Source organism: Rhinatrema bivittatum, chromosome 6 (genome assembly GCF_901001135.1).
Source record: "Rhinatrema bivittatum chromosome 6, aRhiBiv1.1, whole genome shotgun sequence".
Lineage (NCBI taxonomy): Eukaryota > Metazoa > Chordata > Amphibia > Gymnophiona > Rhinatrematidae > Rhinatrema > Rhinatrema bivittatum.
The window spans coordinates 49,757,941-49,774,194 of record NC_042620.1 but is presented as its reverse complement, the minus strand read 5'-3'; the positions used below and the strand labels follow the sequence as shown (position 1 = coordinate 49,774,194).

Genomic DNA, 16,254 nt, shown 5'->3' with positions numbered 1-16,254 from the left:
GCTAATTGTTTTCTAGGTTTCCTTACTGGTAAACCCAAAAAAACCCAAACCAAAACCCTGAACAAACTCAAGCTCTAAACAGGATTCTCTATTCTAGCAGAAACAGAAGTCATAAGGATAAGAGCTATTATCTGATTGGTGGGGAATTCTTAAGCCTTGACCATATTCTTAGGACTTGGAAATGTACCGTAACAAGGGGACAAAAAGCATCGGTAAATCTTCCCTTCAGCTGTTGTTTCCAAACACCTAAAGAGAGACAGCTAAAAAAATCCATTCCTCTGAGCCCTTAGGACATACCACAGATCCAAGACCATTTTTATATGTTCTGCAGATAACTGCAGGGGAGGTAGAACCCCCACCCCCCACCCCCTACCTCGCTCCCTTGCTTCTGATGTCTCTCCAGTTCCTGCTTTCCAAAACACTCTAGGGGGCCTCTCTACATTAGTACATTGTGACAACCTCTCAAGGGAGTGATATAAGAAATGGGTTATACCATCTGCCACTCTGCAAAAGGGGGCACATTGATTAGCAAGCAATCCTGTGGCTACTTGTACCTGATTCCAGTAATGGCCTGGCAAGATAAGAAGGGCAGAAGGTCTGATACAATGTCCACTCCAAAGATGGAAATGCTGTTACAAGTACCTTGCTGTGGAGGAATAACCTTTGTGCCATGTTCATTTGTACTGATGACCTCCAATAAGTTAGAGATTGCTTTTTGCCCTAGTAGGAGTATAACAACTTCCCTTGATGTAGAGGCTTCCTACTGACTTCTTGGAAAGTTTATGGTAAGACACAGCCAAGTAGGATCAGTCTGTAGTATATGTGTAGGTGTGTCATTTCCTTTGTGGTGAAATGCTTGGTTACTATTCCTCCAGATAATTACTTATGTTTGTAGTATAAATTACAGACAAAAATTGCAATTGTGCTTTCATGAAATGAGTCAGTTGCTGAATGAGATGTGAAACTGAGGGCGGCTATAGTGTTCTATTTCAGCTGGCTACTCTTCCCAGATTTCCCTTATTCCCCTCACTTGACTAATGAGCTCTGTAATGTGTAGTGGAGAGCTGTAATGGCATAGTATGATAGAGAGATATGGTTTGTGAAGGGAAAGGCCTGACTTGATATGCAGTGAGGCTCACAAACTGTAGGAGTGAGGGCAAAGCGCAATGTATAATGTGCCTGTAACCCTGTTTGGCTCTTTTTCAGACTATGTGATACTTCCTTTTCTCCCTTCTATTCTTTGTTAATTCCTTGTATGTTCAGACTTTTTAATTAAAGATTTGCAATTTTACAAACCAATAATGTGTATTGTGCATTGTTCCTTATGCACCTCAAACAACATAGACATAATATCAGAATTCCAGTTTTCTCCCCAACTAGCAAGGTCTATACAACAACATCCTTACCCACCCCCAGAGAAATGAAAAGGGAGTGAGAGAAAGAAGTTTAATGCCACTGCTACACAGATAAAAATAGAACCAAAACACAGTCCCCCAGTAACATTTTTTAGGAGAAGGTATTCAAAGTTGCAAGTCATTAAGAACATGGCATCTATTTCTGGGAATTAGCATTTGCAAACAATCATTCCACACTGCCAAGAAAGATTGATTGCTCTTAAAAGAGCATGAGGAAACCAATTTTTCCATTAATGTCAATTGATGCATAGCATTCCTCCATGCCCTACCTTCGTTTCATAAAGACTCCTGTTTTCTCTGTACAGCCTCCCAAAACCGACCCCTCCCTCTTCCATCCTTTCCCCCTTCCATACCCTCCCAGCTACCCTAATAAGCTATTCATCTCTTCTGGACAGTCACACATTAATAAGAATGGGGGTTGCCCCATCATACAACACAAAGGCAAAAGTCATCACCCACACCCAATCCTACCCAAAGAAACAGTTCTTGCACCTTCTTAATCAAGACAACATAAAGTCTATAGCAATACCTCAAAAATTAGAAATCAAGCCTAGAGGAGGAGAATGTAAAGCTGTAGGGCCAGTAAAATCTTCTTCCTCTGTCATCGATAAGGAGGAGTCTGAAATGGTTTCACCAATCCCAGGCTCAGTACTTTGCAGGCAAACCTCCAATGGACTAACTTTAAGGTTCTAAAAAAAAAAAATCAAAGAAGGAAGTCGAGCCTCATCCTCCAAGGAGCTTTGAGTCACATTACACACATTCGTAACAGGTCATTCAACGTGAAGCCGGTACTTCAGTCAAGCTAAGTCGCATTGCATGTAATTCCAACTGGCATAAACGTATAAGCTCAATTCCAAGCGTGACATTGAAGTCCTGCCCTCATTTCTGATTTCCCCATAGTGAGATTCCACTAAAGAGGAATTCAAAGTTCACAGTCTAAGGGGTTTCTAATCTCCCAATCAAGCAATGGATGCCATCATAAAAAGTAAAGCCGGTGCGGCTCTCAACTGTCCTGTGGTTTCTTCCTTTTAAATACAGAACTCTTTTAATGCTTACACATTTAAAGGTTTCTAGTTTTCTTTTCTTTATCCTTCTCCCTCCCTTCCCTATGGAAACCTATGGAGTAGGGCTGCTTTAGAGCATATTAAAATGAAGCACTGTGGTGGTTGAGTGTGGGCAAGTTCTGTTTGCTTCTTCCCTTAATTTAAGTGGTCACTGCCGGAGAATGCTCAATGTGCTTCTTTTGTCCAATTGCACCACGGGCCTTGGGGTCGTGCTTTGGGCAAGCGTGAGCTCAGAGCAACCCTAAAGCTTCCCTCGCCAGGGTGATGGCTCCCCATCCCCTGAATACCCCGTTACCCCCCCCCCCTTTTTTTTTAACCTCTGTTTTCCTGCTTTCCACCCTTGCATAATTTGGATAGGTTTTGTTTCTTTATTTGATTTCTGTTATTCATGCCAGGCATACTTGGTGACTGGCCTAGGTTGAGCTGGTTTCAGTGGCTCCAGAAAAGGCCTAGGTTGTTTGTTGTTTTTATATGAGCTCAGCATCTTGAATTATGGCTATTGATAAAAAGTATCTGATCATGAAAAGGGGCGGGGCCATTGGAGACAGCCCCTGCCAGCTCAAATAGTGCAATTGTTAGTGCCATGAATAACATGACTCCATCTATTAGGGAAGAATAATGAAGATTATGCATATTATAATGAAATTGCTAATGCATTACACAAATCTAGATTTTGATATTAAGAGGGTTTATTCAGTTTCCTCGAGACATGCAGGGACTCTGAGCCTCATTTTCTTTTTAAGGAACATGTGATGATGTCTATTTGCTAAAATGAATGAATAAGTTTATGATGAAAGTTTTTGGAATTCCAGAGTATGTGTGAATTGATCCCCTTTTCCCCCCGTGTTCCCCTCCACCCCGCATCAGTAAAGTGTTTCAGAGCATTATATCTTGAATGTGCACTGTGAATTCAGTCCTGGCTCCTATACTAATAGGTTATTATAATTAGTATGTGACTTTATATTCAAGAGGAAATGGGACAGATGAAGCACAGAAATGGGAACATAATATCAGCAGTGTATCTGTGCCATTATGTAGTTTGTTAGTCACAGAGGAGTCACATCATAAGCTGAATGCCGAAAATAGTATCTATAATTAGACAATTAAAAGAATTATTGCACAAAAGAGAATGGTCATGCTGTTTTCTTAAAACATATTTCTGGTTCCTTTTGCATGCTATAGTTTTCAAATTCTATTTAAAACAATAAAATAAGAATAATTAAATTGTACCATTTACCCCACATCCTCAAAATGGAACACAATGTCAAATGTTGGTAAGATCATCCTTCAAGTGCATACAAACCGATGCAGAAAAATGTATATGACATGATATTTCTTTAAGTGCAGTAGTGTACTGTGCTCTTGAACTAACATTATTATTAATATTTTTTGTAAACTTTTAAGATTAATACACAAGGCTCACTGATTTATTTTGTTAATTTTAGCAGGTTTACTAGAAAGCAGCACAAAACTTAAACCTCACGAAGCTCAGAACTACAGAAAAAAGGCACTTTGGATATCCTGGACATCCATCATTGTTACCCTGGTCCTTGCAGTGGCTGCCTTCAGTGAGTACCAAGCACATTGTTAATGCCTCGTCTTGATAGCTTTAAATTTTCAGCATTATGGGATTGCTTGAGGCTTTTAGGTCAGTGCTGAATATTATTTTTCATATATTTTAGATCTGTTTTAAAGCTTGTGAATTACTGAGGCCGTTAATGTTTTATGCAATGCCCAACACTATTTAAAGTCGGGGAAAATCTACTAGACTTTGGTTCTACTTATTTCTTCTCATGGTAGTTCTGTCAGTCTTCAGTTTCATGGAAAAGAAAAAAGGAAAAATGAAATAAATATATACATCTTATTAGATTTCTTTCAACCAGAAGTATTCAACGTGATAGGACCTATTTTTTTAAATATTTTTAGTGTAAACTCAATATGGCAGAAATAATTTTTAAAAGTATTGCTAGATAATTTCATTGTAGAGTAAGTCAGTTTGAAAGAAAGCCATTAAGACCAAGTATAGAAATATGGTTATCAGGTGGCAGTTAGAGTTATATTTTCAAGTGAAATATTTGACTTTTTCCTGCTGAGATGCACTGTGGAGATGCACTGCTGAGATGCACGGTGGAGAGTAATCACAGCCAGCACTTTCATTCGGTGAACTAGGCAGTCGCCTAGCATGCCAAATTTTAGGGGCAGCAAAATCTCTAGTGTGAGCCCCTGGCCATTGGCTGAAGATAGAGAAAGGCCTGGAGATGCTGTGGATGGAACCCATCCCACCCATGGCTTAAAAGGAGGAAAGAAGCCTGGCAGGGCTGCAGATGGAGCCTATACCTCCCATGGCTGAAGAGAAGGAGGAGGAGGAGAAAGGCCCAGGAGGGCCACAGGCAGATCCCATCCCATCCACGACTGAAGACAAGAAGCAGCAGGGTGCAGGAAGACCACACCTGAGCCCCTTCCCAAACCAAGCCGAAGAAAGGAAGGCCTAGGATGGCTGTAGTAGGTGACAGGTAGAGTCCTGGAGTGAAAGAGCAAGGGAGTCTGTGTGTTTCAACGTGAGTGAGAGAGACAGAGAGGGAGCCTGTGTGGGTTTGGGAGTGAGAGACAAGGAGCCTATGAGGTTGTGTGTATATGGGAGTGAGTAAGGGAGCATGTAGGGATGTGCATTCATTCTGAACGAATGTGAAAAATGTAACAATTGAGGCTATTTTCAGTTCATTCGAATCATATGAATTGAAAATAGGCTTCGGACAACAATACATTAAAATTTTCCTTTATTTTCTTATTTGTTTGCTAAAAAAAAAAATCTGTCCTTTGGAGGGACCAGGTCTCATCCTAGTCTTGTCCCGGGGCCTGTACTGAGGCTGGGTCGTAACACTGATGCCTGGGTCTGACTTTAGGCCTGGGTCCAGTGCTGGAGCTCAGCTGATGCTGGATCCCATCACAGATTTCCAGTCACCAAGGCCAGGCCCATGCTGGGGGCTGGCCGAGGCTGGGTCCCATTGCTGAGATCTGGGTCTAGACCCGGGCCCAACACTGGGGCCTGTCTGAAGCCAGGTCCCTTTGCCGAGACCCAGGCCTAGGCCTGGATATGATGCCAGAACCTATGCCTAGGCCAGGCCCAGGCCCAAGGTCTAGGCCTGGAGGCCCAGGCGTAGGCCTTCCTTTGTCTTCTTTCTTGATCCAGTGACTAAAATTGGCATTCTTTGCCTGGAAGATGCACCACAATAATGTCACTGGTACTACATTAGAACCATGCATAGGTGACCAGGACATAGGCTGCAGTATTGAATTTGAGCCTAGGCTTCAAGCTGGGTCCTGGGCCTGATTTTCTTTTATATTGAAGTCAAAGGGGCCTTCTCTTGTTTGTAAATGAGAGAGGGAGCAAGGGTGTCTGTGGGAATGAGAGAGAGCCTGTGAGGTTTTGTATCTGGGATTGAGAGAGGAAGCCTTTGAGTGTATGTGTGTGTGTGTGTGTGTGTGTGTGTGTGTGTGTGTGTGTGTGAGTAAGAGAGAGAGGGAGCCTGTAAGGTTTTGTGTGTGTATATGTGTCTGGGAGTGAGAGAGCAAGGTAGCCTCTGAGTTTGAAAATGAGTGAGAAAAAGAGGGATATGATCTGTGTGTATGTGTGTGAGAGAGAAGCCTTTGAGGTTGTACGTGTGTGTGAGAGCATGTTTGTTTGTGTATGTGTGTTGTGTGTGAGAGGGAGAGAACATGTGTATGTGTGGGAGAGAAGAGACATTGTGCACAAGAAACCTCCCTTTCCATCCCAACTAACCTGCTAATCCATAATAATCTCAATGCTTTTGGAAGTCAAATGTTCCCAGGCATGGAAAGCAGAGGATTTTTTTAAATCTTTCTTAGTTTAAAATCATTGGGTGTTATTTGATATGTCTGATGTTTTTAAATATTCTTTTAGTATTTGGAACATTTTAAAAAATATTTATATGTTTTTAATTATTGGATGTTAATCTGTTTCTTAGCTGTTTTTAAATATTTGTTTTATCAATAAGGTTTAATTATTGTTGATGTTTGTTATTTCTTTATTTTATTGTCTGATTTTTTTATGATGAATGGTAATGTTTCTGTTTTTCCCTTGTTGCACAGCATACAGAGTCTGGCTTGTTGTGGTTTTACTTCAGTTTTTGTCCACATGTTTCTGTTTATACCTTTGGGTTTCTTTATTCTGTATTTGGTGAGGATCTGTCTATGTTCTGCATGTGTGACCTAGGTGAGGTTTTCTGCTAGTATGTAGTTTCTGTGTAGCTTAGCCTGTTCTGTTTTCCAAACAGGAAGTGTTTTAAAAGGGCCTGGTGTAATATTTGCCATTTTGCCTTTTTATAGATAAGGCTGTGACTGATTGCTGGCAGTCAGTACTGTTTTGATATGGGAGGTTTACTATATTGTAACTGTAATTGAGTTTATTCATGGCTTTCTGAGCACCAAGCCCACACCCAACATGTGTTACAACAGACCTAATTTCATTTGGGTTCCAAATATCTTTTATGCAAGGCTTTGTGGCTGGCACATAGGAGTGCCTATAAATATACAAGTTGTAAGTGATATTTTTACCTTGGAAGACTGTACTTTCAATGTTCTTTTTCATGTAAAATCTGTTCTTATAAATGAATAATTTTTAATTCTGCATGGGCTGGGCTGGGGAGTGGGAAGAGGTCGGGGTCAGGACCAGAGGGCGCAAGGCTGTAAGGTTCGCCTAGAGCACCTAATACAATTGCACCGGCCCTGAGAATAATTGCTTCTACCTCTTAATTTTGAACAATATAAATCAGCGTTTTTTAAAATAATTCTTTTATTGATTAAAGCTTTGACATTCAACACTCTTGACCATTGGAAATGCAGTGATATATTAATTTCTACTTTGCAAGGGATAAATTACAGGCATAGGTAGAAAAAAATGTATACAACAATATCCGGGAACTAGTGATTTCAATAGACAGTGAAAGGCAAATATTTTCATCCTTAGGGAAATTAAATTTAAATTCAAATCTAGTTCTGAAGAGCACTTTAAGAGAAAACCAAACCTAATATAACAAGTAAAATCAGAAACTGAGCAAGTCATTGAATGTATATATAGAAAGATATATGTATTATATTGTCAAATAATGTAAACATCCAGGCAATACTGTGATGGCAGCATAACAGTCTAGATTCAAGAGGATGCATTTCTTTTTTATTATTTTCACTACAAATTGCTGAATATTTTCCTTCAAGTATTTGTAACTTGATTAGAAAACCTTGACATTCTAAGTACAAGGCAAGAGGCTGCAGGCATCTATAATGTCTGTCCATAGCCTGAAAATAGAGAAAGGCACAGCATTTCCCTGAGACAGCAGGAGCTGGTTTATTGTTGTAATCTGCAGTGTTGGACCTGCTGGAACTTGGTGTCAGCTCCCAAGAGGGATTATTAAAATTTGACCAAATGCTGTCTGCAAAATTTAGCATACATTAGGAGAAGCAATTCATTTGAAAAACATAGCCCCATTGCTTTACTTCATAAACTGGCATGAAACACACGGGCACACATAGAAAGAATATAAAGCAGATAACAATTAAAACTTGAAAGAAATCAAGGGCTGTGAGAGACTGAGTTTCACTCATTCATGTTCTGCATTAAATAAAATTGGATTGCTTCCTTTATAATTCTCAATGTGAAAGCTCGGGGACAATAATAATCCGTTCTGTGCGACATTGTTATGAGGATCAGGGAACTGAGAATTGCGTAAATCCAGAAAAATACATATATGCATAAAAAGGAAATATTGTAATTTAAACATAAATATTTGACTTCATTGATGAACGGACAACTCTAATTTAGTTATTCTATTTTGCAGTATTTTATTATTATGCTCATTTGTGGTTCTATATTTTATTGAAACTTGTTTTATTTTGTTTAATGATGTTTTTATTGTTGTGATAATTTACAGATGTTCTTGTTGTTTATGGCTTTTAAAAATTATACTTAGTACATTATTGTTTATTTATTATCTTGTAGCATTCTGCTTTGATTGCTGTTAGTGAAACTTGGGTTATAAGAATCTTATAACTAAAATAAAGAAAGAAATGGTAGCAATGGTTAGTCTGCCTGTGCTATATACTAAAGTAGAGCCTTTTTATTCATCGTGATCTGGAAATATTCTTTAAGTAGATTTTCTCATTTGACGAAAAGTGCAGGAAATTATTTCCTTGCATTCAAGAATTGAATTGAATTGAAAGCCAGTAAAGCATTTTTATACATTGTGCAGCAGTGCAGAGTTAAACTGGAGGCTTAGCGGGGTTTTAATACCCCATCAGAGGGCCAGCAGGTTCTCGAAAATTCATGCACTACAATATCTTTTGTTGATCCTTTAAAAGGCATCATGGCTCTACTAAAACTGCAGTAATGGGGATCTGAAAAAATAAGTCTGAATGACTGTGAGAAAGTACAGGGTGGCCCATGGAAATGTAGCCCGCCTCCAGTACCACTACTTTTCCATGGGCCACCCTGTATTTGGAAACGTTTTTGGGCCCATATTTTTTTTGCATAATTTGGCAGGCTTTTATGATTCTAATAATCAAAGAACATACTATGGTTTTGAGATTAATACAGTTCTTCTTCTTTATTGTCTGACTTCTCACTGTTGCTTTTCTAATAAAGCATGATTTCAAAGTTGTTCTGAATCTGGCAGTTTTCTAGTAGATTTATTTTGCTTACACTTAGGAAAAATTTTATAGCAGACAAGACAGTAGAAGATATATTCTATTAAAAATGTACTTTTGGAAATCCCGAATAAGGAAAAATAGTAGCAAATTTCTGCCAAATCTAATCTCATGAAAAGAACTGAAGGGCTCATTTCCAAATACGGCAGTGCTGTTCATCAGCATCAGCGTTCCCTCCGAGCGGCACGGGAGCCCTCCAGCTGTGGTCTAGCCATGGGGCATGCTGCAGCCATATTGTGGTCTGTTACAGGACGTTTTCTGATGGAAGGGAAGAGAATGTGATGACGATGCCAGGGGATGTGGGGAGAGGAAAGGGAGAATGATGATGATAATGCCAGAGGGAGGGAAACATGATGATCCCTGGGGCTTGAGGGAGATTATTGGGGGGGGGGGGGGGGAGGGGAGAGAGAGAAAGTGATGATGCCAGGGGGTGGGGTAGAGAGGGAAGGTAGTGATGATGATGAAGATGATACCAGGGTGTGGGGGAAAGGTAAGAGAAGGTGATGATGCCAAAGGAGAGGAAGAGAAGTTGATGATGATGATGCCAGAGGGTAGGAGAGGGAAGGGAATGATGATGATAATGATGATGCTGTGGGTAGGGGGAGAGGGAAGGGAGAAGAAGAGAAAATGATGATGGTGAAGGTGTTGATGTATACAAAAATAGGAGGGCTATTTCATCAATGACGAAAGTCAAAAATTGAATAAAGAAACAAACAAAAAACACCACACAGTTCAAAGACTTTCTGTGTCCTGGTGTGTACTATACTGTATCCCACACAGGTGAAAAAACTAGTTCCTAAAGAAATGTACATGATGTACATGAGCAGTAATATGTTGTGTTAATTGTAAGCCGCCAAGTACTTTGGATTGTGTGGCTTATAAATCAGGGCACGTAAATAAATAAATAACAGACCTTTAATCATTACTGGCATAAAAACCACCTGCATTTTGCTTATGTATATAGTATGTTTTTGTAAAACTAGTGAATGTGTTCAATAATCACCTCACTGTGCTGTGTGGGACAGATATTCAGAGTGAATTCACAAGGACAATACAATTAATTAGTAAGCTACATCTCATCCCAATAGCCCAACAAAGGCCTCTGTTTCACCATGATGGCTTCATCAGAGGAAATCTATAAATAGGTAGAAATAAAGTAGCACAAGCGGTTTTTTTGTTTTTTTAATGTTTGAACAAAACCTATCTCAGTGGTCCCAGTTCCTGGGTCATAGGATCTTATTTTACACCACCCTGTTAAAAGAAAACAAAACATAGCAGTGCACTTTCTCAGCATTATAGTCCACATAATTATATTCTTTAAACCGACATACCCCAAGATAAATTTACCAATCTCCTGGCTTATCTAGTAATCAACTGCCCAGAATCTATGTGCCTATTTGGAGAGCCCATCTATATACAACCACTACTTCACATGTTCCCGCCCACTAATTAACATATCCCCACCCATTTCACTAAGTATAAGCATATTCACATTCATTGGTTTAACTAAAGGAAGGCTTGCCATGCTGTTTCTTGATTAGGTCCCTTAGAGGTAGATTTTAAAAACATACGCGCACGCGTACTTTTGTTCACGCACCAGGCGTGAACAAAAGTACGCTGGATTTTATAATATACGCGCGGAGGGAACTATTTTTCTACCCCCCCCCCCGCACCTTCCCTTCCCTTCCCCTACCTAACCCACCCCCCCGGCCCTATCTAGACCCCCCCCTACCTTTATCGGAGAAGTTACTACTGCCTCCGGGCAGTAGTAACTTACGCGCGCCGGCGCGGCAGGCCCCAACACAGGCCACTGTGTCGGGGCACTCGGCCACGCCCCTGGACTGCCCACACGCCCCCGATCCCTAACCGTGCCCCCTGGCCACGCCCCCGACCGCCCCTTTTTGCAAGCCCCGGGACTTACGCGCGTCCCGGGGCTTGCGCGCACCGCCGAGCCTATGCAAAATAGGCTCGGCGCGCGCAGGGGGGTTTGGGGTAGGTTTTCGGGGGGTACGCGCGTATCTTACACATGTACCCCTTTGAAAATCTACCCCTTAGGTTGCAGAGTTTGCCACTTGAGAATAAAAAATTGTTCTCAAATGCTGCAAGTATGTACTGACATATCCTTCACATTTAAGTAAAATCTTAGTTGTTCAATGGTATCTGACTTCTGAATCCAGTACTCAAGCAATGGAACTTCTTTATTCCAAATGTAATCTTGAGTTTCAAAATGCTTATTCTGATTCTCCGTTTCATTTGGCCGATATAAATCACATGGGCAAATCACCGCATAGATAACTTGTAACATGGAGCAATCATGTTGATCTGGCAAGACGTTTTGAAGATTCAAAATGGGATGGACAAATTTCTGAATGGTCCAACAGTCGTCACACAAGCTACAGGAACCACATATAGATTGACATCAGCATATCTGATGAACATCTACTGGTGCAGGTGGGAGACTAGAAAACCCTAGGCATGTTCATTAGTTAAAAACAAATGGGAAAAATGAAACAAATAGAGGCCAATTGTTTATTTTGAGGACCCCCAAATGAATCCTATTAGTTTCATTGGTTTTGAATTGAACGATTTATATAAGCCATTATAGTTAATGGACTCATAGAAATCACGAGGAGAGCAATAGGTGTACAATTAGGAATTAACACAAAGTATGGAGGAGGCCACCAAAAGACATAGATAGGACAGACATGCTGTCAAGGAGACAACAGAAATGATATATTGCAGTGAAGCAATTTTCAAATGTAACCTCTCGCTGCGCACTGGGGGGCAGATTTTAAAAGCCCTACGTGCATAAATCCAGGAGGATTTACGCGCGTAGGGGGTTTACGCGCGCTGGGCCTATTTTCAAAAGGCCCAGCGGCGTGTGTAAAGCCCCGGGACACGTGTAAGTCCCGGGGCTTGAAAAAATGGGCAGTCCAGGGGTGGGGCAGTGGCAAGGCCGCTGGGCCGGGGGATCGCGCGCCGGCCAACTGCCGGCGCGTGCAAGTTACCCCTGCCTCTGGTAGGGTTAACTTGTGAACTAAAGGTACAGGGGGTTTTTGGGCTGGAGGGGTGGGACAGGTAGGGGAAGGGAGGGGAAGGTGGGGAGGGGAAAGGAAAGTTCCCTCCGAATCTGCTCCGATTTCGGAGCGGCCTCAGAGGGAATGGGGAAAGCCAGCTGGTCTCCCCGAGGGCTCGGCATGCAAGGTGCACTAGTGTGCACCCCCTTGCGTGCGTTGACCCCAGATTTAATAACATGTGTGTGGCTGCGTGCGCATGTTATAAAATTGGGCGTCAATTTTAAAATCTGCCCCTGGGTGTAGTGACATTGATTTTGAAGACTGAACATGTTAGATATTTGCTGTGCATTCCTTGTGAAGATATTGTCTGTGAAGGCATTTGCTATTTGAACTCTCTCTGATTTCTAGGTAAACGTTTCCGAAACTATTTTTTTGCTGCTGCCCATTTTGCAGTGACAGTTTTCCATTCACACAATAGAGGAAAGTAACTAAGCAGCGCTGTGTTATAATTTCTGTGTCTCAGAGCAGACTTATTTATTTATTTATTTAGGGTTTTTATATACCGGCATTCGAGACAACAGTCACATCATGCTGGTTCACATAAAACAGGAGTGCGAAATAAACTTAAACTTGAACTATGGTGCGGAAAAGGCAGTTACATGTAACAGGGAGAATAGAACTTGGCGAAGAAGGAAAAGGAAGGACAAGATTAGTTAAATATGGCTAACGAATGTTGTTAGAGGTAAATAAATAACAATGATGTTGATGGTGATGTATGTTGATTGTGAGGAGTTAAATCACATTGGAGTCCGGAAATGCCTGATTGAACAGCCAAGACTTGGGTTGCTTACTGTTCTTTTTTTTTCCTTTGTGGTGACTGAAAGCAGAAAGGAGATTTGCTTAAAGAGCTGCTGGTGTAAAAATTTTTCCCGATTTGTCATTTGCCACATAGCATAAGAGAAAGCAGTTTTTGATATATCGCCAGGAAATGATTACTTTAGGTTACTCTTTTATTTTAAAATTTCCATGCAAATGTGTAATTAAGAAGGAACAAGATGTTTTCATATTTTTTCTACCAGACCAGTTAAAGTTTTTTGTGGAACAAAAGAAATTAACTACCTCGTCTCCCCTCACTAGTGTGTAATGAGAGAAATGGATTAGCACAATTTGTGAAATTTTGTTTGAGATTTTTCCAATATTGAAGCTCCCAATTGTTTCAAACCTCTTTTTTGTTGACTTAGGTACTAATTACATTTGGTTATGTTATGAAAACATGCTAGTTGCTTAAAGATTGATTGTGGAATAATAAGTTTGGTAGGTTTTTTTTTTGTATTATCAAACTATATTCTGTATTCATTTTTTCTGTTTTAATAATGGAAAATCAATAAAGATATAAATATAAAAAAAAAAAAAAAGCTGCTGGTGATTTTGTCTCTGCCTGGGCAGTGGGCATAAGGTGAGCACTGAGGGCAGGGCAGAGACTGAAGCATACCAGGCTGTGTTCTGAAGCCTTTTGGTGCCAGAAAACTAGTGCATACAGTATGACAGTCACTGCAGCAGTATCTTTTTGTTCCTTGCACACACACATCAGCGTGGCACTGGATTTACGATACCACTGTGAAATATTAAATCACTAATTTGCACATCCCCAGTAACAAAAAAAAAATCAATCATGTCAGGGATAAGGAAAGGCAGAGCAGGTAAAGTAAATGTTTCCAAACTTGGCCAGGTTGGCACTGGCAATGCCAGCAAGAACCAAAAAATGTAGTCCTGCACCTAAGTTGAAGCAGAACTTCTTCAGGACTAATAATGCTAATATCCGCCTGTATTCCTCTACCTATGATTTCAAGTACCTGATTCCCCTTCTCCTTCCTAAACTTACATAAATTATTGTATATATCCATTATATATTGCCTTAATATAGAATCCATTGTATATAAGCTTTAGTTTAGAAACCACTGGATCTCCAGTGGGCACACTGCTGACTAATTTTTTCATAACTATTGTAAAAATCCATTACTCACTGCTCTAATATATAATCCATTGTATATAAGCCATAGTTTAGAAACCATTGTATCCCAGTGGTCACACCTCCGACTTCCCAGTTATTCAAATTATGCTCTATCTAGTTAACCATTCTATTTCCCCTCCAAGTTATCCCTTCCCCCTGTTCATTGTAAATTTGGCCCTTGTGGGATGTGATATTTTATATGAATGTCGGTATAGGAAATTCTTAAATAAATAAAAGGCAGTATTAGTCAGCTCTATCCAAAAGAAACTGACCTATGGAGATGATCATGTGCCACCACAGAGAGTAGCTCAATAACCAAACATCATATGTGGAAACTTTAGTTATTTTAAATATTTTAAATATTTTGTAAAATGGACGGGAGTCTCATAAATGCAGTAACGATAGCTATTTAAAGCTTTAAGCAGTCTGCTACGTTGAGACTGTGCCATTCAATTTTTTAATCATTGATTCCTGTTCATTATATTAAGCGTGGGACACATTAGCTCTTAAATTTTTAAATTTTTTTTCAGAGGGTTTTCTTTCCCCTAATTTTTTGAATGAAAACGAACGCTCTTTTGTATAAACAACACCACTCTTAAAGATGGTCAGGAGCTGTCGCTCCACGTTGCCCGAGCTGCCGCTCTGCTTGAGATTCACCGCTTTACTGCTTCACAGTGACCGAGCTGTTACTTTAATTGAGGAGACACTACTCCACTCTGCCCAACATGGCTCGTGTTTCGTAAAGATACTTCCTCAGGGGCTTGTGGTAAATAGTGTAATTATGGTCCTTGCGATGCAGGGTTTAGTGTCCTCTTCTCCGGTACGGCGTTTCCCTTAAGGATCCAGTACAGGGAAGCGCTGTACGGGAGAAGAGTGCGATGAGTGCAAGAAATGTCTGAAGTTATTTGTGATTTGGACTGGCTTAAAATTTGGATAGCCTGGTAGGCATCTCCTTATCCACCATCGTTTGTCACATCAATCCCTGATGAAGAAAAGTGATATCAAAACACTACAGCATCGGTTTGCAGATGAGACAACACTCTTACAGATTGTTACCTGTGGATTTAAAGTCATTTGGATGTCTGCTTTTGAAAACATAATCCTTGAGTTTGCAGATAAGTATCTGTCCTCCACTTTGCTTTGCTTCACCTCCACAAGGAAGCTTTGATTTGCATTAAAAAAATGTTATTTAAAAAAATATATATGGGACTTGTAGGAATAAGACTCATTTTAGATCTATGATTATAAACATATTGGACACTAAATATCATGGTCAGTTCTGGTGTCTTGATATATGAGGTCTTTGTTATGCAAAGTAGGTGTTCTGTAAAAATGTGTGCTATGTATTTTTAATTTGAGTGAAATGTTTGCTTATGGTATTAATTTTTTTTTCACTTGACAGGTTCTGATGTCAAGTACTGATACCCTTAGTACCAGCATATGGGACCTGCTGCTTCATATCTACATGCCTTGCCCCTTAAACCACCATGGGGGTCTTAGAGGCATATGCCTATCTGCCATGCCTCATATACTACCATGGGTGTCTTGCTGGAACATACCTATCTGTCATGCCCCTTATACTACCATAGGGATCTTGCTGACACATGCATACCTGCCAGGCCCCTTATGGTCTTGCTGACACATGCCTGCGATATCCCTTATACCACTATTTATTTATTTATAGCATTTATATACCGGGAGTTCCTGTATAATATACATATCACCCCGGTTTACAAGGAACAAGAACTATCGCTTCATTTAGCGGTTTACATAGAACAGATTAATCAAATAACATGCCAGGTAAATAGTATGGAGGTCTTGCTGCCACATACCTATCTGCCATGCCCCTTATATCACCATGGGGGTCTTGCAGGCTCTTGCCTAACTGCCATGCCCCTTATACCACCATGGTGATCTTGCTGGCACACGTTTACCTACCATGCCCCTTATACCACCATGGGGGACTTGATGCTACAGCTCCACCTACCTGCTATACTAGGCTATTAATATGTATTAGTGTGAGTGTT

General features: G+C 40.4%; 1 protein-coding gene across 3 annotated transcripts in view; it reads left to right on the top strand.

The window, feature by feature from the left end:
- TMEM163 (transmembrane protein 163) overlaps window positions 1–16,254 on the top strand; it is a 444,927-nt gene that overhangs the window by 23,532 nt on the left and 405,141 nt on the right. For 2 of the 3 annotated variants that reach the window (XM_029605360.1, XM_029605358.1), the window contains exon 2: window positions 3,925–4,047. In XM_029605360.1, coding sequence (XP_029461220.1) covers window positions 3,925–4,047 — 123 coding nt within the window. The remainder of the gene's footprint in view (window positions 1–3,924; window positions 4,048–16,254) is intronic. The other variant, XM_029605359.1, reaches the window with a different exon arrangement.